The sequence below is a fragment of the Cervus elaphus genome, chromosome 14, assembly GCF_910594005.1.
Source record: "Cervus elaphus chromosome 14, mCerEla1.1, whole genome shotgun sequence".
Lineage (NCBI taxonomy): Eukaryota > Metazoa > Chordata > Mammalia > Artiodactyla > Cervidae > Cervus > Cervus elaphus.
This window is the reverse complement of record NC_057828.1, coordinates 68,260,754-68,287,756: the sequence shown is the minus strand read 5'-3', so window position 1 is coordinate 68,287,756 and position 27,003 is coordinate 68,260,754. Positions and strand designations below refer to the sequence as shown.

General features: G+C 36.2%; 1 protein-coding gene across 5 annotated transcripts in view; it reads right to left on the bottom strand.

The window, feature by feature from the left end:
• The window catches only part of HMCN1 (hemicentin 1), a 516,590-nt gene that overhangs the window by 220,064 nt on the left and 269,523 nt on the right, over positions 1 to 27,003 (bottom strand). For all 5 annotated transcript variants that reach the window (XM_043924342.1, XM_043924345.1, XM_043924344.1 and 2 more), the window contains 13 exons: positions 26,433 to 26,560; positions 24,967 to 25,111; positions 21,559 to 21,671; positions 18,885 to 19,044; positions 18,093 to 18,261; positions 13,987 to 14,114; positions 11,609 to 11,881; positions 10,537 to 10,632; positions 7,460 to 7,654; positions 6,291 to 6,421; positions 5,978 to 6,125; positions 3,434 to 3,560; positions 748 to 902 (listed from right to left, as the gene is read on the bottom strand). In XM_043924342.1, the coding sequence (XP_043780277.1) occupies positions 748 to 902; positions 3,434 to 3,560; positions 5,978 to 6,125; positions 6,291 to 6,421; positions 7,460 to 7,654; positions 10,537 to 10,632; positions 11,609 to 11,881; positions 13,987 to 14,114; positions 18,093 to 18,261; positions 18,885 to 19,044; positions 21,559 to 21,671; positions 24,967 to 25,111; positions 26,433 to 26,560 (1,968 nt within the window). The remainder of the gene's footprint in view (positions 1 to 747; positions 903 to 3,433; positions 3,561 to 5,977; positions 6,126 to 6,290; positions 6,422 to 7,459; positions 7,655 to 10,536; positions 10,633 to 11,608; positions 11,882 to 13,986; positions 14,115 to 18,092; positions 18,262 to 18,884; positions 19,045 to 21,558; positions 21,672 to 24,966; positions 25,112 to 26,432; positions 26,561 to 27,003) is intronic.

The following is a 27,003-nucleotide window of genomic DNA, read 5'->3' as shown; positions in this document are numbered from 1 at the left end:
TCCTCTGCATTGGGAAGATCCTGTAGAAGTGACATTCCTGAGGTATTTGAACTTATTCTGAGCATCATACGCTACAGATAAAAAGACAGTGCAGGAAGCAGACCCACCAATAAGCATGACTGACCTAATGAGTTCTACTCCTTTCTATGGTGTAATTCTTTGTGGCTGCAAGAGCATATTCAAATACCTTCCACGGCTTCTGGCATAAAAATGACATGACTTTAGCGGTCATCTTCCTCAGACGATATTGAAAGTTTTAGTGAAATAAGGGCTACATACCTCTCATGGGGACTTAACTGAAAGAAAATAACAGCACTGCTTAAAATATTTAAGTTATTATCATGTGGTCTGAAGAAAGGCCAAGATGGAATGAAAATGGAATAACTGCATACTATCAACTTCGTTTTATTTCATGCATCTCTACTCTTTATAGAGCTCTTTAAAAACCCCTCTAGGTATACAGACATTTAATTTATGTGACACTAACAAATATGGGAATACCTGACCTCTTAAGTGAGATCATATGAAAATCACTGGATCCTGAAGAAATACATACTCAATGATAAAATGCATTAAAATCAGATGCAATGTTCTAGCTTAAAACAGAAGAAGATAGGCTTTTTCCCTTAAAGTACCATTTAAAATTATTTTGCGTTGCATAAAAGAGCAGTTAACAGTCAACCCTGATTTTCAATGTATGATGAGAATTGATAATAATAGTAAAAAGCATAAGAAAGTCACACTTACTATAGATTGTCAGTTTTATATCCTTGGATTGTTTGCCAGCTGCATTAGACACAGTACACTGGTAGCGCCCCTTGTCACTTCTTCGTGCATTCTTTAAATGTAAAACTTGTCCTCTCTCTAGAATTTCAATATTAGAGTCTCCCAAAAATAAAGGCCTAGAAAAAATACAAATTTATTCTATGGATCCATTTTCATTTTCCCAAACATTTTCTGTTTTATTAATCACAACAGAAATCATTAAGTTGTATTTTTTAGTAGGAATCTAAAAAATGCAATGATATGATTAAGTAGTCCTGTTCGGAAGAATGGAATTATTAAATTACTTTATTAATGAAAGTTAATTATCACTTTTAGATAAAAGATTCTTCCTCTTAAATTGTTCAACAGTAATAATAAAACATTTTATTTCATTCATTCACTGCCCCCCTTTTTTTAAATTTATATAGATAAATTTTCTACCATCATTCAGAAAAGAAAAACTAAGTGTACAGGAGCTTTAAGTCAAGGAATTTATTGTAAACTAATACTATAATACCTGGAAAAATATTCACAATATATAGTTATTACTAACTAAAGACAATGATGTCAACTTTCCTGATAAGTAGGTATTATAATAAATATGAATGCTTTCATAATCATTAATACTGAAAGATATTTACCCCAAAGGTAGTTCATACATATTTGTCAAGGAGTCTTTTTCTACTGTTCAGTCATTTACCAACTACTATTATGTGACTGCTTTCTTTTGGTAGCAGCTTTATTTAATACTTAAAACATCACGGTTATTAAAGCCTATGATATCTTAAGAGTCATACCTTTAAAATCCCATTGATATTCTTTCAGGAAGACCTATATCTTGTGTTTAAAAAGCTGCAGGGAATTTGCCACATGATAAATGAATGCAGTGCTATATTAAAAGTCACTACTAAGATTAAAAGATTAAATAAAACACATTTAATTTTCTGCGGGAGCACCCCTTACTATTCCTTGGTATGACACTTTGTTTGAAGTTCCCTAAAACTGACAGAATAAAGTATCTTACTTTAATGTATTCTGTTTAAAGAAGTGGGAATACTTGGTAATGCTACTCAAATTTAAGCTACTTTAAAACTTTCACTGATTGCTCACTATGCATGTAACATAAAAATTGAAACAAAAAAGCATTATAATGAGAAAAGGTCTTCTTGGTTTATTGTCACAACATGAGTCTTTCCTGTTACTATTGTCAGTTTGTGTTCTTTCACACATTTTTCTAAACATTTTTACTCATAAGCGTATTGCTAGAGGAATCTCAAGTTGTTATACATAAATGGCATTATATTATTGTTCTATTTTTCTTTTAATTTGACAGTAGCTATGGAGATAATTTTGGTACCTATAGCTTGATTTTCTTTTTAATTGCTGTTCAGTGTTTCACAATATGACAACACTGTATGTCACCTATCTATTCTCCCAAGGTCAAGCTTTAAGCAGTTTTCACTTTGCTGCCATCACTGTTTCAGAGAGAATTAACATACAAGCCTTCCTGTGGAACAGACAATTGACTTCCCTTTCCTAGACACTGGAAGTGTAACTGCTGTATTAGAGCATATGAGCATTTAAAATTCAATATATATCAACAAATTGGCTTTCAGAGTACTAATTTATTGATACCTTGCTCCGTCAGAGTATCATATCCTAATCTACTGCACCTTAAGACAACAACTGATATTTTTCAAACTTCTACTATTTTTTTTTTCCAAACTGATCTATGAAAAATAGTCATGTTATTTTTGCTCACTTTCTCCAAATTATTGAAGGTGAGCATCTTTTAAAACATTTATTGCTTAACTATATAACTTTCTAATTGCCTGTTTATACCCTCCATACATTTTCCTATGTTGTCTTTCTTGACATATAAAAACTTTTTATACAATCCTTTGGTTCATACATTGTAAACCTTTACTTTTTGCTACTTAAGTCTTGATACCTACTTTAGAAATTATAAAAATACACAAACTGTAATAAATAAGCTCTCATGAGCAATACAAATCATTGCACCTATTATCAATGTGGGCAAACCTCAGCAGCCCTTGAACTTGAAGTCTGGGAAACATTTAATTGCTCTTTAGGGGGTGTTCTTTTTGCCCATATATTAAACTATCTTAAGTATTTATCTTGATGTCATAAGCAAATTTCATTTTTTAATAATTCACAAAATTCCATGTAAACACAAAATTAGTTCTTTATTTGGATCTTGCATTTCTTTATTTGTTGCTCTTAGCGTATATTTGTGCTTAGTTGCTTCAGTTGTGTTCAACTCTTTGTGACCCTATGGACTGTAGCCTGCCAGGCTCCTCTGTCCATTGGGATTCTCCAGGCAAGAATACTGGAGTGGGTTACCATGCCTTCCTCCAGGGGATCTTCGAGACCCAGGAATCAAACCTGCATTGCAGGTGAATTCTTTACCAGGAAAGCCCATGCATATACTCAGTGTATAACAAATTGAATTTCTCCATGTCTCTAAAATAAATTCCTAGCATTTTTAAAGCATCTTATAATTCATAAATTTGAGACCATTTGTGAATATTGCTTTTCCTTCATGTTCACTTATTAACACTCTAGGTGGTAAGATAATTAAGAGGGAGAAGATCCACATCTATTCACAAACAGTTTGACTTGCAACAAATACAGAAAAAGTACTCACTTGCCATCTTTGAACCAGTGAATAACGGGAAAGGGGGTGCCTTTCACCTGGCATTCAAGGGTGGTATCCTGGTTCAGGACAACCGAGACTTCACCAGGGGAGCCAGCACCTATTATGGTGGGTGGGACTTAAACAAAGATATTTTATCATGAAAATCTATGACTTAGCAAGAAGAGTAGAGGAGGGAGAGAAGATAATGATTTCTATAATATTTCAACAAGTTCTTAATGTCAAAAATAAAATATCATGCAATAATCCCCTTTCATATCACATCTGTGGACTCAAATATCAAACTTAAATATAGGAACACATTCATGAAAAATCTGACAGCAGAACAATTACTGAGAAGAATTGTGGTAATAAAGAATTCATTTCAAGCAACATTAAATCAATGCACAAAAGGAATTTAGAATATAAATGAGCAGTGAAGCTCATATAATGAAATTTGCTATGGCTATACATTTTAAATAATGAATGACATAGTCAACAACAATCTGATAATGTTCAAATTCTACATATTATACCATAGTGCTGTTTGAAATATACCACCCTTGTCTCTTTTAAAGGCCTTCTATGCTAAAATTGCATGTCAGATAAAACGTGAAAAGATTCACATTATATCTCATGTGAAAAGGTGCTAGTTTTTATTCTCAGAATTACCAAGCATATTAAAGAGCTCCCATAAACTTCCCTGATCTTCAAATCCTCTCCCTTCACATCATGTTATGGTGATTAACTTGCATCTTCAGAGCCAAATGTTGTGCTTTGCTTAGCCACTCAGTCATGTCTGATTCTTTGGGACCCGAGGAACTGTAGCTCGCCAGGCTCCTCTGTCCATGGGGATTCTCCAGGCAAGAATACTGGAGTAAGTATACTGGAGAACTCCTCCAGGGGTTCTCCCCAACCCAAGGATTAAACCCAGGTCTCCCACACTGCAGGAGGATTGTTTTACCATCTGAGGCACCAGGGAATGATTAGCCACTAAAAGGTATCATATGCCAGGAGGGGCGGGTGGTGATCAAATTTGTTTTAAGACCATGCTGGCTTCCAAATGAACATCAGATTCCAGTAGCAAAGAGTGGATGAAGTGGACTTGTTAGGAGGCTATTACGTTAATTCAGTTTATAATTAACATGGGATTAAGAAGCAGACTTAACAGGATGTAGACAAATTCACAGAGTTGGGAAGAGGGAGTTAGGAAGAATCAGTGCCAGAATCAGCATAGCAGAAGCAAGTGGCAGTATGCAGGTGAAGGTCACTACGATGTGGGTCACTGAAGGTGACCAGAACAGACATTTGCTGAGACCTTTCTGTTCTCTACGTAACTAGGATATTGAGCCAAGGATAATGAGCTAAAAAAAACCAAGATACTGGGGAGGAGATTAGACATACAGCCTGAGAGCTCAGAGAAGAAGTCTGAGTTGGAGATAAAAATGTGGAACTCATCAGCACACAGACAGTAGTAAAAGTCATGAGAGTAATGAGTACCAAGAGAAATAATGCCAATGAGACTGATGACAGAAAGATTACTTTGTTTTTATAGTTGATACTTATAGATAATAATGGCAATTTTGGTAGAAGATGCAAAGTACTTCGGGCTTTGACAACACTTATGAGACAGAATTTTTATGTTATAGCAGTTTATGAATGATCACTTTAACACAGGATCATTCCCAGATGTCATTTCCATTCCAGACTTACAAATCATATGTCCTTTGATGACCAAAATACTGAACAGGAAGGAAGTCAATTTATCACAAAGTGAACTTTAATCAGCAAAAATAATTTCACAAGCTAAACTTATGAAAATTCTAATTTATGATTAGGATTCAAACACTTTAAATATTTTAAACACCAATTTGTTACAGTTTCAGCCTGTTCTCAGAATTCTCCCCACTTAATTAGAATTAGGGCTGAGGTAATTTAGTTACAGAAATTATTCAGAATGCAGAGGAGGGTGAATTTGTTACATTTATCAGTTCAAGTACAACCCAGGAGCTTCAGGAGAGGTCAGCAAATGACTGAATTTTACTCTGCATTGTGACTTCCCCGGTGGCTCAGACGGTAAAAGCGTCTGCCTACAATGCGGGAGACCTGGGTTCAATGCCTGGAGAAGGAAATGGCAATCCACTCCAGTACTCTTGCCTGGAAAATCCCATGGACGGAGAAACCTGGTAGGCTACAATCCGTGGGGTCGCAGAGTCAGACGCGACTGAGCAACTTCACTTTCTTTCTTATCCTCTATAGTTATCTCCCAAAGAATTCCCTGACCACCTCAATAGAGAAACGGACAAGAGCAGTAATTTAGTATTTTATGTATAAGTACCATGTACCCAAAGACATCACTATATGATAAATAACAAATATCTACAAACTTTCTATATCATATAGTTCTGATTAACCAATATTAAAGACAAAAATAATAAGAGTAAAGTGAATTCTATTTCTATCAAATTTTCATCTCTTTAGCTCTTTATTACAGTCAGTGCTATGCTATAAAAAACATACCTGAATTGTAGTTTTTGAAAAGAATATTTTCCTTACCTAGCACATCAATGTTAAAATGCTTTTGAGAAGTGCCTGCAACATTAATTGCTTTACAGGAATATCTTCCTGCATCCTCTGGAGAGGCTCTGAAGATCTTTAATATCTTCCCATTGTTTACAATCTGAATACTGCTGCTCTCAGTCACCTTTTAAGGCCAAAAAGGTCAATGTTATTTCCAATCCTAATAAAAATGTCTAATTAAAATTTGAAGCAAAATTTTTATATTGCTATTAATAAGACAGTCACATCTGAATGATTAATTTCAGAGGCAGAGGCAAAGATGTATGCATATTTGGATGTCTCCATTTACCTGAACATCATCTTTATACCACGTAATGATGGGAGATGGAGTACCTTCAACTTCACAAAAGAGACTGGTTGGCTGGTTGACCAACACGGACACATTTGTTACTTGTTCTTTATCTTTAATTACTGGAGGAACTGCAAAAAGTGAGGAACTGTAGTTAGTTTAAAATAAATATTACATATAGTTTCTTTACAAAGGACTTTGGAAAGCAAATCTGAAGTATTTGGTAGCTAGAAAAGATTGGTCATACTTAAGCAAAGCTTTTATTATGAAATGAAGAGTCTTGACAATATATTTATAAGTAACTCACTAAAGTTTTACTTTAATTATTCAGTTATGAATTAAAACTAAAAATGAAATATTAAAAATTAAAAAATAATTCAGTTATGTATTAAGGATAAATTTAAGGGAGAGACTATTTTTCACATACCACTCAAAATGCAAACTGCTCGTCTCAAGTTATGTGGGACTACTTTGCTGATAAGAATGAATATTGCCCAGTATTTATGGAAGCCAATATCCATTAAATTTTTAAGTGCATATATTCTTTGACTCATGCAAAGTGCCATATGTACATGATTTTCACTGAAGCATTACTTAAAAGAGCATACAACTGGTACCTAACTAAATGTTCATTATTAATATCATAGAAAGCTAAGTCATGGTACAGTGTGATCCTAGTTAGGCATAAATAAGAGTTAGGAATATTGAATAATTTCTAAGATAGAGTATTCAATGATACATGCAAGGTATGGAGTAATGGATAAAATAGTCTGCTATAAATTCTTTTTATATGTTAAAAAAAGGATGAAATATATATTCATATTTCCTCATTTTTGCATAAAATATCTCTGGGAAGATACACACACACACATACCCCCCTAACAACTTTCCTTGCCCATAGGGAGGATAAAGTAGATTGCTTAGCTCAGGACCAAGAGACTTTTGACTTTGTATCTTTTTCTACCATTTGAATTTTCAATGATGTAAAATCACAATAAAAAATTATATGAAATATTAAGTCAAATGAATAAATGAAGTTAGACTACTACTTTTTAAATTGATAACATGTCTTTTTATGTAAATATTAAATGATACTACACTGAAAGAAAAACATATAAAGGAATTTGACCACGTTACATATTCAGTTATATGATTTTATCTGTATTTACCATGGACCTTGAGGTTATATCTTCTTTCTGTGGTTCCAGCCTCATTGACTGCCACACAGATATACTCCCCATTGTCATATGGCGTAACAGAAGCAATAACCAACAGTGTGCCGTCTTCTAATATAGAAATACCAGGCTCTCGGCCTGTCAGCTCTCTACCATTCCGCAACCATTTGATGGTTGGTTTGGGGGTACCTAAGAAAGAAATAAAAGCTTTGTGATATTTTACAACAAAATTAGAAATCACTATTAAAATCAACTATCTTGAGGAGAAATAAGATATCTCATGATTATACTATGTGCCCGTATGTACTTTCAATATATGGAATTTTGAAGAGACTATGGTATGTCATTTCTCTATTTCCTGATTGGTTTTAAAAGATCTAAGGTCTCCAGTGTAGAATTTGATCAAAGTCGTTTTTATCAAGACATTCAGATGATAGTAAGCAAAACACTTTCTTGAGTGAAACCATGGTATTAATGAGGGAAAAAGCTATTTTAGTTAAATAGACTAGAAATAGGCAGAGCCTTGGGGTGATAATAAAGGAAGAGCAAAAATAAGATACTCTCAGAGGAACAGAACGTGAAGATTATGCAAACACAAAGAGGAAGCGAATGATGTACAGAAATGACGCTTCATCATTCACATTTTAAACAGTCCTGATAGAGCAGAGATGAGGAACATCTACTCTTCACACATCTTCTGAGGATCCCATTCTGTTCAAGAGAGGGCAAAGATTGATTCTTGAGTTTTTATACTGATAATAAAGTTGAGAAAGCAGTGAGCAGAACGGCTTTCCTGGATTTATTTATGGCCAACAGAGTAAATGGAAGTTATATGAATAAAAGTGATAAAAACCATCTTAACATGCATCATGGAGCCAAAAGGACACAATGAAAATAGATGAACGCTAACTCTATAATGTGAATCTATTTATACAGCAAAGAAGGTGCCAGGCACTATTCTAAGTCCTTTCACATTTTACTTAACTTATACAAGAAATAAAGCACATTAAGTAAAATCAATATATGGTATGAGACATGGCTAATAACCTTAAAGCATAATAAAAACATCGAAGAATGGAGAATGGTCATATATCAAAGACAAGTACACAAATGGCAGGAATACACAGGATGTATCATTAAGATTAAACTCAAATTGAGTCACACTATCATAAAAATGACTGATTATTAATGACTGAATTATAAAAACAACTATATTTGTGGGAAAAAAATAAAACAAAAATAGTGGCATATTTCACTGACCTCACTATAAGATGCTGACTGGTAAAGAAGAAAGTATAAAACTGATGGACTACAATTGCACATGTTGCCAAGGATAAAAGGGGGTTATAATCATTTCCTTACATCCTACTTATTCCTTCATGGATTTCTCAAACTTCTCAACTAATATTTGTTAAGCTAACAAATGAAAAACCAAATTAAACAAGCACAAGAAACAACTTGTATTACGTTTACTTTCTCAATGGTAAAACAACCATGGTTAAGATTAAATTCATGGCAAAGACGATGAAAAAGCACTAAGCTAGAAGGGGATGACAGAGGATGAGATGGTTGGATGGCATCACCGACTCAATGGACATGAGTTTGAGCAAGCTCCAGGAAATGGTGAAGGACAGGGAAGCCTGGGCATGTTGCAGTCCATGGGGTCACAAAGAGTCAGACATGACTGAGCCACTGAACACAACAATTTTAAATTAACACAAGAATTCTATCACAGGTGAAATAGGAAACTAGGAAGAGGTAGTATATCAAAATGGAAAAGGGACATTCAAGTCAGCTTGTAAGTCAGGGATTCAGCAGAGAGTACTAAGCAGTAGTACCACTGGCAGGGCTCCCTTGGTAGTGAGCGCCCACAGAACTTATTTGAACCTGCCTGTCTCAAGGATTCTTCTCCAGGTCTTGCCTGCCACCCCACTGACCCTAGGAGTGGTGGTGGTGGTTTAGTTGCTAAGTTGTGTCCGACTCTTGAGACCCCATGGTCTATAGTCTGGCAGGCTCTCTGTCCATGGGGATTCTCCAGGCAAGAATACTGGAGGGCATTGCCATTTCCTTCTCCAGGGGATCTTCCCAACCCAGGGATTGAATCCATGTCTCCTGCATTGCAGGCAGATCCTTTACCCCTGAGCCACCAGGGAAGCCATCATTGACCCTAGGAATAGTTACTGACAACTCTTTACATATCTGAAGAGCTTATTAGAGTTATCTTTTTTTGAATGCTGGTAGAAAATAATCATTGATGAGAGAGATATTGTTAAGATCTTGCTGTAGAAACAGAGAGAGCTGTAAGGTCCTTCAACTTCCACTGTCTCCAGGAACAACGACTAAGAGGCTCGTGTGGGAGCATGGATTCCTCCAGGAGATGATGGAAAGGATACTGCTTGGTTTTTGCCAGAATTAGTACAGGCTCATTTGAGTCACTGAATACAAACATTATGTGAAAGAGAGAATATTTTGGGCCACCTATTGGGCATCCAGGGTAAGGCGATAGTGACCTTTTTTATAGGCTTTGGAGGAGAAAGAAGAACCATCTCCTGCCAGGAAACATGATGGGATAGAAAGCCCAGAAATTCAGGGAAAGGAGGAGTTTGGACAAGCACCAGAGAGCCAAGTTACCACTTGGCTCCAGAATTACCAGTAGAGGATAAATCTAGAGAGGAGTTTTTAGAAAAGAGTAACAAGGGGATGGTCCTAATTTATACCCCTGACTGAGATAAATATGCGATATTTTGAACAGCCCTGTCACATTATAAACAGAAATCTTGTCAGAAATAAAATGAACTAAGTAACAGGAAGGAGCACGAATGAAAAGGAAAACATACCAGATTAGGCAAGTCTGAAAGAACAGAAGGTATTTCCAGTGAAGGAAATAAAACACCTGGAGGGAAGAATACCTAATTTAAAGAGTTTTTATTTGAAAGAAGTGTTAGTTTCCACTTTGCACAAATGTTATAACAAGGACTGACAAGTAGAATTTAATGATGCCTGGGGCTCAATACAGAATTCTAGAACAATACAATATTATGCCAATGCCCACGTAACCAAGTAGTACACACCTTTTGCAGGACAAGGAAACGCAATGCGTTGGTTGGCCACTCTTTCTTGGAATGGAGTGTTATATGGAGGCTCTAGGTCTTCCAGAATAGGTGGTTCTATTAGAAAAATAAATGCATTATCACAGGCTTTCCTTGGGCAATATTGAATTCTTCTGAGGCTACGTATGACACCTGCTTCTCTTTTCCTGCCTTTGCACTGGTAGTCTCCCTGATAGGAATGCCTTTCCTCCTGATTAGACATGCCCGACTCCTTCTAGTCAGTAAGATTTCACTACACTTATCACCACCTCAGAGAAGTCCTCATGAAAATTCAATCTACAGTAGCCATCACCCCATTTTAATATTCTACAAAGCACGTCTCACAATCTATTATTTCTTATTTGCCTGCTTGCTTTCTGCCTACTTACAGAGTCATGAGAGCAGGTGTTTTTCCTCTGTCAAAATCTTCTCCTCACTGCTCAGATCACAACAGTAACCTGGCAGGAACTTGATAAACACTTGTTGCTTAAAGGAATAAAGATTAATCAATCTGGTGGGGGAGGGGTGCACCGTGTGGCATGTGGGACCTTAGTTTCCCAACTAGGGAGCGAACTCATGCCCCTACAGTGGAAATGTGGAGCCCAATCATTGGAGCAGGAGGGAATTCCCCAAAGATTAATCTTTAAACCCTCAATATAAGGCCATCATTAGAGGGAACAGTGGACCTCGACTTTCTAGGGATTAATCCTGAGTGCACCTTACTACTATAAGCTAAATCCTACTCCAATCAACTGTGCCCACAATTTCTTCCAAACCGAAAACAGTGGGTGGGGTACTTATCTAGGATTGTTTCCACTATCTGCATCATCCACGGCAACTCCATTTTCAAAGGTAAACAATTTACTAACATATAGTTTCATTTCATTTCTGGAATCATTTTCCTTTCAAAGATAACTAGAGAGTCATAAAGCTATAAAGAAGTCTTCGGAAAGTGATCCAAGACTAAGCAAGATTATATCTTCTGCGTAGACACCAGGGTTTTTCCCCCACTCCCCACCCTACTATACATATATTTTCCTAGGACCCAAATCACCTTGAACATGTAGTGTTATCTCTGTCTCATCACTGCCTGCTATGTTAGTAGCGACACATGTATATACACCAGCATCTGACAGCACCACTCCTTTGATGCTTAATGTCCCATCTGGATGAGTAATATGCTGCAGGCCATCAACCAGCACAGCGCTTCCACCTTTAGACCAGGTGATAACAGGAAGAGGTGTTCCTTGAGCACCGCATGGAATGTCCACTCTTTGACCGACTTGGACTTTCATAACTTTAGGGCCACGCTGTATCTTTGGAGGCACTGAAAACAATGACTGAGTATTAATAATTCAATTTTTTAAAACTTCCTTCCTTTTTTCACTTTAAATGAGACCTCCTCACCAAGACGCAGCATGGGAAAGTAGAATCATCTCAGGATGGGGACCCAGGCTCAGGCCACTTACTAGCTGTGTGATCGAGGGTGATTCAGTATACCGTGTGAGGCCTGTTTCCTTGCTAATCCAGGCAAAATAGCCTCTTCAGTACCAATGCACTGCAAGGATTATGGGAAAGAATGAATTTAAACTTCTCATTCCAAACTCGAGGAATACTAAGCATTTAAGGATGTCAGATTTCTTACATAAATAACGTAAGGCTTAAAGGCCTCTAAAATGGCAATCCAGTTGATTTCTGTAATAGAGGAAAACAAAAAGTGTTTCTCTCCATGGACTCTTAGCTTCTGTTCTCTTTGTGGAAGATTTAACCAGACAGTAAGAACTATTTCTCATAATAGCTTTCACTTATTTCAGAGAAGAAAATCAAGATAAAACTTCTATTATTTCCCTTTATCCACTTCCTTCAGAAATGTAAATGAGATAATTTATCAAAAATAGTGTTAGGTTCCACATACATGCATTGTGAACTATAAAATCAAATTGATTCCTAAGGATAGATTAGAACTTATGTACTTTACATCCTTGAAAAACCTGATTCCTCTGTCATTTTGTTAAAACTTAATATTTAACCAAGATATTCTAAAGGTTTCATTTGCAACAATTTTTTGAGTTGATAGTATACAGGTGTACTTCATTTTATTTTTACTGTGCTTTGCTTTATTGCACTTTACAGAAAATGCAATTTTTACAAATGGAAGTTTTTTGTTTTTTTTTTTTTTTAACAAATGGAAGTTTTATGGCAACCCTACATTGCCAAATGATATTCAGCATTTTTAGCAAGAAGATATTTTTCAAGTTAATATTGTATGTATTATGCTCAATGCACGTACATTGTTTTTAAAGCCATAATGCTATTATTGCACATTTAGTGATCTATAGTATAGTGTAAACATAATTTTTATAGGCACTGGGACACCAAAAAAATCTATGTGACTCACTTGATTGCCATATTCATTTTACTGAGATGCTCTGGAACCAAACCCATAATACCTCCAAGATTTGCCTGTATTATTATCATCATTTTATGGAAAAAAAAACATTAAAGATAAAGAGGGTAGGTTTTACCTAATGCCCTAGAACTAGTGAATGACAGAACTCTCAGAGGATTTTATATCCCACAGTCAAGAGGACACTAGTGTAGTGATTGATCTGAGAGTGAAATCAGGCCAAGACTATGTGAGAAAATTTCTTCTCTTATTTGAATGCATGGCATAGAATATGTGCTCACTAAGCATACGTTGAATGAATGAGTAATTAGAAGATGGCAAATTGGGGGAAGAAAGTAGACTACCTAGAAAATTTTAAAGTAGTTAAAGAACCCCAGGAGCAGAATGTTTTTAGTGGTTGAGCTCTATAAACATTGAAACTGACCATTTAAATGCTATTAAACGCTTCCTTGACCATTTGCATTTGCTTCCACAAGAACCCATCAGCCTAAATGCATTTCTTTTTTTTTTAAAGTATGCTTTAGCATTAGAATGAATTACTTATTTTTATTTTTTTATTTATTTTGGCTATCCCGAGTCTTCGCTGCAGCACGCGGGCTTTCTCTAGTTGCAGAGCATGGGCTCTAGAGCGGGGGTCTCAACCGCCCTGCAGCAGGTGGAATCTTATTCCCTGAAAAGGGACTGAACCCATGTCGTGTGCATTAGTAGGGGTTTCTTAACCACTGGACCACCAGGGAAGTTCCTAAACATATTTCTTTTTTTATGGTGTATCAGCAATACTTATAAATGACCTGTGGATAGACAGCTAGTAAAATTGAGATCCAAAATTTTAATACTGTTCACCTGAAGAAGAAGGGGAAAGTTGTTTATGGATAGGAGATGAAAGAAAGTTGTGAATCTCAGATTAAAAAATTTTTGTATAATTACTCAGTATACAATTTGAGGATAACTATCAGAGAAACTGGGACAATAGGTTTCCTGGTGGCTAGTCCACAGATAGCATATACTTTCATTTCAAAACTCACCATGGACGTTTAATTTAACGGACTGAGTCACATTCCCAGCAATATTTGTGGCGACGCAAAGATACATCCCACTATCTGAAACACGGGTCTCAGTGATCTTCATTGAACCAGAAGGGAGGAACGTGTGTCTAAGAGAAGGAAGCCACAGGGCAGACCATAAAGTATGAGAATTTAAATATCCCCTAAGCAACTGCAATTCACTAGGAAATGATGACTCTGCAAACAGTTTTTGAAACCATTCTCCAACCTATAACGTCATTTCTATGCACCTTAAAAGTCAGGAATTTTCATAGTTATCTTGCATATTCGGTATGATGTTCTCACAAATACCAAATTAAGTTGCTTTCACATTTAAATTTAACCTAAGGGTATGATACTGTCACATAACTGTACATCTCTTTGCTTTATTCAGTTATAACTTTACAAAGCAAATATGTTTTAATAAACTTTGAAGATACTTCGAATATACTATAGTTTTTATCCAATGCTTCATATTTAAAAATTTTAAGTGCTAAAATAGAGACAAAAGAAGGTACATATGCAATTCTCAAATATATATTGAGAATATACACACACACACTCCTCTTATGTAATTAGGTAAACCAGATCTACACATAAAATGTTACTGTGTATACTTTATTAAAATAGCTTTAAGAGGGAGGGGGCCAAACAGACCTACCTACTATCAAGATTTCTTATAAGTTAAGACAAATAAAGTGTGCTGTTGGCCCAGAGAACGACAAATGGATAAACAGTTAAAGATGGAGACCCCCTCATCCCCACCAAAAGACTGAAGCATATATGAGAACTCAACATGTAATATGTAACATCAGAGGTGATATTACAGAAAGTCAGGAAAGGACTGACTATTCAAAAATAGTGTCGGGCAAGCGGCTCTCCACATGGGAAAATAAATAAAATTAGAGCATGAATTAGTGTATACACAAAATAAAAATTCGGAAGTATTAACATTCAAACTGTGAAAACAAATTTAAAACACTGCAATAAAACACTGCAGTTTTATTTATGAACTACTAAGGTACAAATCTGAAAAATAAACACTTTGAGCTACACGCAAATTTTTAAATTCTGTACAACCAGTATGTGAACGCTCATGTTCAACTCTTAGCAACCCCGTGGACTGTAGCCCACCAGGCTCCTGAGTCCATGGGATTCTCCAGTCAAGAATACTGGAGAGGGTTGCCATTTCCTCCTCCAGGGGATCCTCCCAGGGATGGAACTAGACACCATATATAAATTAACTTGAAAGGCAAGGAGTATTCTGAGATATTTTCAACACATACAAGAGACAGATTGTTATTAAGAACAAAACCCAAATTTCTACATTCCACAATAAAAAGAAAAACAAGTCACCAGAACACTGGAGCAGGTTTAAAGATGCAATTCACAGACAACACAAATGGCCAACAAACAAGAGAAAGCATTCCAGGCTCACTGGAATTCAGTTATGGGAAAAGTAAGATAGCTGCAAGATACCATTTCACACCTATATGAATGGCAAAAAACTTTAAGTCAGTCGACACCATGCATTGTTGATAATGTGGCAACAGGTACATCTTTATTCTGCTGGTGGGAGGTAAATCAGGAGTGCCCCTTCAGAAGGCAGTTAGGCAATGTCTACAAAGCTCAAAATAGGAATTCATCCTAATTAGAAATTGTGGTTTTAGGTACAAGTCTCAAAGAAACTCATGCATATGCATATAAAGAGAGACATAAAAAGATATTCCCTGAAAAGTTTCGTTTCTAAAGCCAAGGGGAAAAAAAAGGAATAAAATGTAGAAACACAAAATAAACCAGAGCATAGAGAAATTTGTATAAATAAAATGTAGAATATGTTTATGGTAATGAAAATGAATAAATTGAATCTACATGTATAAAAATGGATAAAAGTTGACTCAATAAAGCAAGCAGTAGAATAATAGGCAACATGCTACAATGGTAAACTGAAAACAAGTACATGAAACAAAATTAAAAGCAGAGAAAATATTCTATACTATCTAAGGACGTATGTATAGGCTGCGCATCAAGTCTGTGGCAGTGTTTGCCCCTGAGAAGAGAGAAAGAGACTGAGAAGGGGAAAAATGAAACTTCAACATTATCTGAAATAAGGTATTCTGCTATTCAAAAATTTCAAGGCAAGTTTTTTTTTTCAAAGAAATAATAAAGTAGTTCTTCATTGTTTACTTTTTTCCCTCAACAGTGGCAGGGAAATTAGAGTGGCATGAATTTATAGCTTCAAAACTATACAAATCAACAAGTCCAAGAAACGATAGCTAGAGATTATAGTTCTTATTCTGCCAGTAACTTCTGGCATGATACTGAGTTAAAACAGTAATTGATACCGTTCTTTGAGAACAAGAGGAGAAATATGGAATGCACATTGTATCATCCTTTCAGGAATTATCCTCATTCTATAAACAAAAAGTCCGAGGTTCAAAGAGACCCACTGAAAAAACTGCCAAAGTTTCAGAGAAGCTTTATGTAGTGGAGGTAAATTTAATCTCACACCTGCATGGCAACAAAAGTTGTGCTCTGAAAGTCTCTGGCATTCTGCTTTCCATGACTCTTAGCCTATCAAATATTTTTTCAGTGAATCTTTGTTTGTTTAAGGGCTTTAGTTTAATCAAGAAGATTTGTACAAAACTACCTAATGAAAGTCAAAACCTTGATATTAGAGAACCTATTGTGTTTTAGTGCTTCTCTGGGAATAATGCAATTTTATAGATAATACGCACTTCGTGCTAACAAGAATCTACATACAAATCTACATCCAAACCATTTCCGTAACTACCTTGTAGAATGCACCAGTGCAAAGTTATGTCAAAGCTCAGTTTTAGCATTTCTGTTCTTAAAGAATGATTTAGAAGGTTAACATGTTTCCTGTAGGCTCACTATAATATAAATTATCTCAAATTTAAAAATTGGGCTTCTCGATTGGGTTGTTTTTTTTATACTGAGCTGCATGAGCTGTTTGTATACTTTGGAGATTAATCCTTGTCAGTTGTTTTGTTTGAAAATATTTTCTCCCATTCTGAGGGGAAGATCTAATGGATATTTCTCCAAAGATGACACACAAATGGCCAACAAACACATGAAAAGATGCTTAACATTACCAATTATTAGAGAAATGCAAATCAAAATTACAGTGAGGTATCACGTCACTCTGGTCAGAACGGCCATCATGAAAAAAATCTACAAACAAGAAATGCTGGAGAAAGTCTGGAGAAAAGTGAATCCTCCTACACTGTTACTGGAAATGTAAATTGGTACAGCCACTGTGGAGAACAGTATGGAGGTTCCTCAAAAAACTAAAAATGGAATTACCATATGACCCAGCAATCCCTTTCCTGGGCAGACACTCAGAGAAAACCATAGTTCAAAAAGATACATGCACCCCATTGTTCACTGTAGCACTATTTACAATAGTCAGGATATGGAACCAACCTAAATGTCCACCGACAGAGGAATGGATAAAGAAGATGTGGTACGTACATACAATGAAATATTATTCAGCAATAAAAAGGAACAAAATAGTGCCATCTGCCGAGATGTGGATAGACCTAGAGATTATCATATGGAGTGAGGTAAGAAAGAGAAAAACAAGTAGCATCAAGTATCATATAATACTGCTTATATGTGGAATCTAGAAGAATGGTACAGAAGAATCTATTTGCAAAGCAGAAATAGAGACACAGATGTAGAGAACTTATGGACACCAATGGGAAAAGTGGGGATGGGATGAACTGGGAGATTAATATTGACACATGTACATTACTGATACTGTGTATAAAATAGATGACTAACGAGAACCTACTGCATAGCACAGAGAATTCTACTCAACGTTCTGTGGTGACCTAACGGGAAGGAAATCTAAAAAAGAGGGGATAGATGTATACTTAAAACTGATTCACTTTGCTGTACAGTAGAAATGAACACAATATTGTAAAGCAACTACACTCCAATAAAAATTAATAAAAAATAAAAAGTTTTTGTTTATTTTTTGAGACATGTGAAAAGCCGAACAGATACAGTCATCTGTCCCAAGAGATTGTTTCACGTGTTGCAATTCCTCCCAGGTCACCTACCTTGGAGAGAATGGAGAGATGAGCTGGGTTTCTTTGGCCCAGGTAATGATGGGTGGGGGTAAACTCTTCACTTCACATGGAAGGGTCACCTCTTCTCCTGCAAGGACTGAGATCTCAACAGGCTTATCCTGGGATGGTCCCCTTTGGTCTCCAAACACTCTGGGCCTTACTAAAATAAACACAAGTTTGGGAAGGGAAAGAGTACATTGAAAACAAAGCACACTTCAAGTTAAAATCAGGACGACTAATATTCTTAGACAATTTTCAAAAAGATCCTGTTGATTTCAAAGTTTGTGGACATATCTAAAGCTTTTCATAAACATTTACTGTGAGAGTTTAACAGAAAATGACTAGAACATTTTCCTTTTCAGCTCTTCCTTTCAGAACACAATGAAAAGGTCCGCCAAAATGCCCTTTCAGAATCTGCCATATGTAAAGTAACCCCTCAAGGCAAAGCGCTAACCAAGACATAGCTGAGGTTTGGCTTTGCTAGGAGCCTTAACTATGTGGTGTTTCTAAAGAGGGTTGGGTGCCATAAGCATACTCCTTGGAAAAACACCATTAAATTTTTCCCAAAAGGCTATACCATTTCTCTCCCTTTAAATCAGAATCTAAAGAGAGGAGATGTCGGTTGGCAGGAAAAGTACATTTTTGTTAAAAAAAAAAACTATAAACTTGGGGGAGTAGTTCACTTTAGGGGTTCAGGCCTCTGATAACATTATTTGGGAGAGAAATGTGAGTTTTGGCTCAGACAGACAGCATCAGAGAACAGTCGTCCACGGCGACTCTCACCATAGACAGTCAGCTGCACTTTCCTTTTGGCGTAGCCAGCTGCGTTGGTGGCGGTGCACACATACTCCCCACTCTCCTCACTGCCGGGGGACACCACGTACAGACTTCCATCAGCCCCTGCGGAAAACTTAGCACTGCTGGTGGAAATCAGCTCCCCCTTCTGCAAAACAACACAGAGAAGTGTTTTTTAAGACAATAAAGGAGTGACTTAATGTCTGGAAGAGGAAGAGAGGGAAGAAAAAAAATCTCTAAGGGAGAAAATATTAGATTGAAAGGATGCTAATTTAAAGCAAGTTCTTTGTAAGAAAAACAAAAAATGCCAAGATGACATTTCTTCCAACTAAACCAGGTCCCCTTCATTCTAGAACTACCAAAATTGGAGAGGATGAGGAAGCAGCAAATGGCATGGGTGTTTGTGCTGAGACAGGCACCGTTTTGAACACTTTGCATGAATTAACTATGGTAGTACTCACAACAATCTTATGAGTAGTAATTACCACAATCCCTATTTTACAGATGAAAGTATTAAGTCTGGGAGCTTGGTAGGATAACTTGCCCAAGGTGAAAGAGTCAGTCATTGGTAGAACTAGAAATTGAACCTGGGCAGGCAGGCTCAGGAGGCCAAACTCTTCACCTCCGTTGTATTATCAGAACAAAGGCCATTCGGGAAAGATTTTGTTTTTATATTTCCCAAAAATGCATTAAACTTCTATTCAGTACCAGACACTGTGCAGTTTGGAGAGTCAGCTTCACCACCATACTTTTGTGCCCAGGAAGCAGGAATCTGAGACTTTTGATTTAATTTACAGATATCAAACCCAATTTCTCTATATTTCAGAGACTTTCAGAAGCATAAAATTAGATGTTATGGCTATTTGGACAAAAACACAGTCCAAAAGGACACACGCACCCCAACATTCACTGATTCACTGTAGCATTGTTTACAATAGCCAAGACATGAAAGCAACCCAAATGTCTTGGATGGATAAAGATGATGTGGTAAATGGAATATTACTCACCATTAAAAAGAATGAACTAATGCCATTTGCAACGACATGGATGGACCTAGAAACTGTCATACTGAGTGAAGTAAGTCAAAGAGAATTATTGCATGATATCCCTCATATGCTGAATATACATATAAAAAAGAAATGATACAAATGAACTTATTTACAAAACAGAAACAGACTCACACACTGAGAGAATGAACTTACGGTTACCAAGAGGGAAGTACTGGGGGAAGGGATAGTTATGAAATTTGAGACGAACATATACACACTGCCATATTTAAAGTGGATAACCAGCAAGGACCTACTTTTTAACACAGGGAGCTCTGTTCAATGTTATGTGGTAGGCTGGATGGGAGAGCAGTTTGGAGGAAAATGGATACATGTACATCTATGGCTGAGTTCCTTTGCTGTGCATGTGAAACTATCACAACATTGTTAATTGGCTATACTTCAAGATAAAATATACAGTTTAAAAAATTAGATGTTAAGGCACAACACTCTGGTTGTGTTCTAATTCTACAAACACCACATTTCATTATTATGCCATCATTTTACATTATTTTCTACCAGATTTAATTAAATATGCCATCTTCAAAGCTATTAAACTATGGAAAGGACTTTGCCAGAAAATGTGTTTTTCCTTACTGCAATGAAAAACCATAAAACTTCATGACAGGGAATATAAAGGGGGGATAAACGAGTTCACTGTTATTGTTGTTTAGTCGTTAGGTCATGTCTGACTCTTTGTGACCCCATGGATGGCATCCCGCCAAGCTCCTCTGTCCATGGAATTTCCCAGGCAAGAATACTACCATGGGTTGCCATTTCCTTTTCCAGGGGATCTTCATGACCCAGGGATTGAACCCGTGTCTCCTACATTGGCTGGTGGATTCTTTACCACTGAGTCACTAGCAAAGTCCAAACAAGTTCACATATGTGTCTTGTTTTGGTTTTGAGAAGAGTAGATGCTAAGACAAAGATTTGGACTCAGGGAACTTACTTGGAAAGTGATTCCCAGAGCCTTGAAGAGGAGGGTGGGAGAGCAATGCAAGAAGGAAGGCAGGCTAATAAAGGGTTTCACTGCCCCGGTGTGCTCTGGCGCTGGGGCTCTTCTGAGACACTATGCACATGGACTCAGAAGGGTTCTCCTGATAGATGAGAAATGGGGCATATATATTGGACATCTCCCCCTCCCAGGAGTTAATGTTCCTGTACTTCCTGACCACTCAGCAGGCTGAGGGACGTTGCGCAGCTTGAAGAAAGCCCTGAGTCCCCAAACCAGAGAGGTACATGCATGAAGGGTGACCCTGGCAGAGAGCATGGAGCTGTCCACCAGAGCTACACTGAAGTCAAAATGGCTTGGGATCAACCACTGATAGGGAATAAAAAAAGGATCTGCTGAAACATGTGAAATGCTCAGAAAAATGCCTAGCCCACAGAATGTGCTATATTAATGTTCTCTGTTGTGTGAACACTACTTAAGGATCAAATAGGTGAATGCACTAAGGACATTTTAAGGTCACTTCCAAGAAGTAAAACTGCATGGTTTTTCCTTTCTATAATGTCCTATAGGAGAGTGACAAGTTCCACATATGACTAAAAACATTCAAACGTTGTTGTTACAGTACATGTCATTAACAAGCACCACTAAATGCATCCTTTACCTTGGACCAGGCAATAGATGGTTTGGGAATTCCACTTGCTTTGCAGGGTAAAGTTACTGGAATGCCTTCAATGGTACTAAGGATCTGCTGTCCATGCTGAATGGTTGGCAGAACTGGAAAAGGAAGCAATATGCAGAATCTGAGTGCCTACCCTTCCATTTTGCCTGACAAGTTTAAAGCAGAACTTTTTCAAGATAAACCAAATATTTAGAAGAACTAGCAAAGACAATCCTTTCTGTTAAAATGTAGGGTCATTTGTAAGGGAGTGTAATAAAGTAAATACAAGGGTTACAATCTGAACAATTTAAATAAAAACTTAAAATGAAGTAGTAAATTATGTGTAATATGGTTGATTTTCCTAACAAAAATATGAGAGGATTGAAGGAAATCTGTATTTTCCAGAAATTCAAGATAGAACTACACCCTCAGTGTTACACATTTAATATATATCTTCCAACATTGTGCATTACACATTAAGCTGCAGTGAGCTGACTTAAACTCAACTCTAGAGAAATGGACTATTTAACCACTACACATTAAATATCTGTCTATACACAAGAATCACGTAGCAAGCTACTAAATTTAACCTTGAAAAAAGAATCTGTTTCCTCAAAAGGAACTCAAAAGTTATACTTGAAAGGCCTTAGGAGTTTACATTTAAAAGTCTAAAATACAAGATTCTAAGTCGATGTTTTTTGCTAGGAAAAATGGCATACATTTTGATTTTAGAAAGCAACTAAAGAATTGACACTAATGAGTGAAGCAATAAGAAAGAGAAGATTTTATCATTCCATTCTGTGTAAATCTGCTAATCATACCAGTGTTAGTCTCTCAGTCATGTCTGACTCTTCTGACCCTATGACCTGTAGCCCACCAGGCTTCTCTGTCCATGGGATTCTCCAGGCAAGAATACTGGGGTGAGTTGCCATTCCCTTCTCCAGTGGGCCTTCCTGACCCAGGGATTGAACCTGGGTCTCCTGTACCATCTGAGCCACCAGGGAAGCCCAATCATAACCTCTCCGAATATAAAAAATTACCATTATTTGATGTTCTCAAAATAATGAATTTGATTAAAGAAGCTCTCATACATGAAAGTTCCTAACACAGCATAATGAACATCATAAAAGTGCATGTGTATATATATATATGTATGTGTATATATATATATCATGCATTTCCTTTCCTTCCCCTGAAAGATGGAGCTGCTCTCTAGGGCTCAAGCACTGTGTCTCTTATCTTTAAGTCAAATATACCTAGAATGATCCCAGCTACCCTGGAGTTGAAGTTAACCAGACAAGAGATACCAGAGACCTCAGTGCAAAAGCTTCCTTTTAGAAAAGGAAGATTAGATTAGCTTTGTTATATACTTGTATTTTCCTAAGACTAGGCTTACTCCTTAGATAATATCTTCTTGAAGAATTGGCAGCAAATTCCCAGCCCTAAACAAGAATGTCGGGCTACTCTTTAAAGCGAGAAATTTAATTTCCAGAATTATCACGGAATAGTCAATTTTCAACTTTGCTGTCATTTTGTGGCAATGTGGAATAAGCCATTCTCTTAAATGCATATTAAGTTTGACAGGTATAAAGGCAAATGTCAGCTGTAAATGCAGGCAACAGCTTTCAACTCTGATCACATTTGAGTATGGAAGAGCTTTTACTTTCCAGATTGTCAATCTATGTAAATCAACGTAAAGAATGAAATGGCTTGTTATTTTAATTTGCATTTGTATGTGCATTTGTTAATACAATTCTTTTAAGAATTCACTGAGAGCCTTTACTATATTTTTTTACTGATTAAACCAAAGTATAGTTGATTTACAATGTTGTGTTAATCTCTCATAAATAGAAAAGTAACTCATTTAAACATATATATACATTCTTTTTTTCTTTTCCATTATGATTTAACTCAGGATAGAATAAATATTCTTAAAAGTGGAGAGGCAGAGTGATGAAATTAACATAAATACAGAGGTATAGAGAAACTATAATACTGCATCACATCCAACTCAAAGACAAATCTTTCCTCTAGATAGCTGGTTGGTTTAGTCTATGTCAAATGGTTAGGTTAATTTTTTCTTAATCTTATTAACTAAATCAGTTATTCACTTTGGACTATGATGGATGAAACAATGTTCTCAAATGACCTCTTTAACTTTTCATTGTTAAATTTCCTTTATCTTAATGAACCATATCATTTATCTTAATGAACCATATCATTGGTTTGTCGGTCTTCTCCAACTCCTTGAGTCTGGCCAACTTCATGTCACTCTTTCACCCAAGTGAAAATTTATATCAGAATCCATCTCAAGGCAATATTCTAGGCAGTTTTGTTAGAAGTCAAAGGAAGATGACGTGAGTACATTTCTACTGTCGATTGTCAAACCAGCCCATACGCACCCTCTGGGAAATGTATGGGTTCTAGCCATACATGAAACACAACTGTAGCCAACCTGGCATTATGCATTTACTCTTTTGGACCATAAATAACTTAGAGTTACTTGACTATTTCTTCAAGAATATTTCATACAAGATTGGTGAAGATTGGCACAAGATTGGTCTGAGACTGAAAGTAGTGGAAGAGGCTATTTATACGAAAAGCAGACATTAAAAAGAAGATGGCCTGCATTCACTGGAAACTTCAATAGAACAAGCAAAATTTGGAAATTAATGGATTGTCCAATTCAGGCCCTAAAAAAGACTGAATCAACTACTAAAAATAAATGTTCTATTCTACTTTCATCCCTGTACACAGAGCTAGTTTTTAATACTACACTTTAGAAAAGCAATGTTGCAAAGTCTTTAAAGGAAATATTAAAAAAAAATTATGACAATTTCTTAAACTATGTAGCTGTCATCTATTGAGTTGTAAAAAGTTGACAATGGTTACTCACGAATGGAAAAAAGATAGCTTCTGGATTTTTTTATTTTTGACCTTTATAACATGCAAAAAGATTGTTTGGAGCACATGAGATGGCCTTTAGAAAAGTTTAGGTCATTTCTAGCTAACACACAAAGGGGTTATTAGTAAGGACCACTTACACAATCTGAAAAGAAGAGGCAGTTTGGATGGTATAATAAGTTCTGCTCGCCTGAAATTAAAATGTATTTTTAAACATAACTCTTTGAGAGCTAAGTTCACTTTTATCAATTAAGAAACCACTTACAAAAGCCCTTGGACAGACTCAGCTAGTGACTCCCAATAATATCTTTTTGTGTACACAGGAAAGGGAAATCTGGAAACAGCCTTAACAATGTTAAATATTGTTCAAGCAATAAGGCTTTTTGTTAAGAATAACAATTAGGAAAGATATCTACTTCTTATAATTAGAGGAACAGAGTGATTTGATTTAAAGACATGGACCCAGTTCTGAACTGGAAAAAAAATTATGATGGGTGCGCCTCTTACCATGCACGTCCACCGCGGTCGTTTTGTTAGTGGTTCCAGCAACGTTACTGGCCACACAAGTATACTCGCCTCCATCCTGCAAGCGGACTCTTTCAATATGGAGACTCCCATCACTGCGTACAGTGATGTAAGGGTTTTGGACCAACTTGAAGGGAAAAAAAGCCATTTTTAATTAAAAAGGCAATAGTGTCTAAGCCAAAAGCAGATCTGCTTTCTTTCCCAACTGGGTAATTTAAATGTCTTATAAAATAACGAAATATTTTAACATCCTTAAGTGAAAAATGATGAGCATAAAATGTTACCAAACATTGTAACATTTGTATGTCATTGTGATATACCACCAAAAATTCTATCCACTAACATCTGTCGGAATTGTGCACATGTTGGAAAGAGAAAGAAATAGAAACAACATTTATTCCCTGTTTCTGTAATTTTGGTTATCATGCAGATCCCAAATTTGACTCTTACTATTGGCTTAATTTGTTCTTTTTCAAGAAGACTTGCTTACCACTTGCAAGCTGTTTGACATTTTTATTTTGGTAATCAAGCATCACTCAAACTGAGAGAATGATCTCAACACCCACCCTATTCAGTGACAGATACAAATATCAGAAGTCAATGTATGATATAGGAACTACATGAACGAAGGGTGACAAGAGTTTGTTAATAATCATTACCGCTAACTCTGTACCATTTATGTATTTTGTTCAACCACAGGGTACTTAAGTGCTCAAACAGTATCATCCTATGTCATAAGGGCATTTATTATTGAGTGAGGTGCACTCATCTTTCTAGGGTTTTTATGCAAATATGAACATTTTTACATCTTATTTCATGGACTCAATTCACTTTTAATTGGCATTTCAAGAGGAGAGTAAGTCTAAGTACTCTGGAAAATAGAAGGGAAAATGCTCTGAACTAGATGAAAATTTATTGCCATAGATAGTATGTTTGCAGAATAATTCCTTAGAACTATGAAAATTTTTCAAATTCCTTCATAATCACAAGTTATGCCTTGAAAAACAATGACACAAAATTGATCCACATTGTAAAACAGTTCACTGTAAAAGAATGTTTGAAGATAATAATAAAGATTAAAATATAAAATGAAATAATTTTATGAGAATATTAACATTTTATTAGGTCCTGCAAAGAAGGATATATAATATTTAAATGCTATGAAAACAAACTTTATCCTTGCTTCATTTTTTACATATTCTGGAATTTTCTAGTAACATCGAATTTAATGCAAAATCATAAAAATTACACCATTGACTACTTCTCCATCATATTAATCCCAAAATCATATAAACTGCATAAACATGTTAATACTGAAAAAACATTTTGATACATTTAAAAAATAAATGTTTGCATATTTATTTTATTGAAATTTCAGTGGTTGAAACACATTGCCTCTTACTCAAGAAAATTAGGAATATGAACGCATGGATTTAAAATGCTCTTACCATGGCTGAATTTTTAGTCCACCGACGTTCTGGAATGGGATTTCCAGCCAGCAGAGCACAAGGTAAAGTAAGCTGCTGTCCTTCAATTACACTGGTCACCGGGGGGCTGATTCCAATGAGCGGAGCGACTAAATCGGAGGGAGCACACGGCCACCATCAGCCCTAATTCACTCAAAAGGAAGGCCAATTCTTTTATAGACCAAGATGGCTACTAGGGAAGCTATTAGAAAACCGAGTTTTCAAGAACAAGATATTTAATTGCACATATGTACAAATTAGAAGATAGAGATACAGGACCTTTCTAAGCAAGAGAGACTGGCAAGAGGACAGGTAACAGTATAGAAGTAAATAAGGTTACATAGAGTAGGTCTATGGCTTAAAGGCCAGAAAAGTCAAGCCAAGAAATTTGCAAAATATTCAACAGACAGATGGAGTGTTTGAAAGCACTGATAAATAGAAAAGTAGAATCATCAGGAAGTATTCATCTGGGAACTTACTGGACAAGGGACAATTAGAAGGGATGAGATTAGTGAGGAGGCTGTTATAACAGCTCAGGCAAAGAAACATTGTA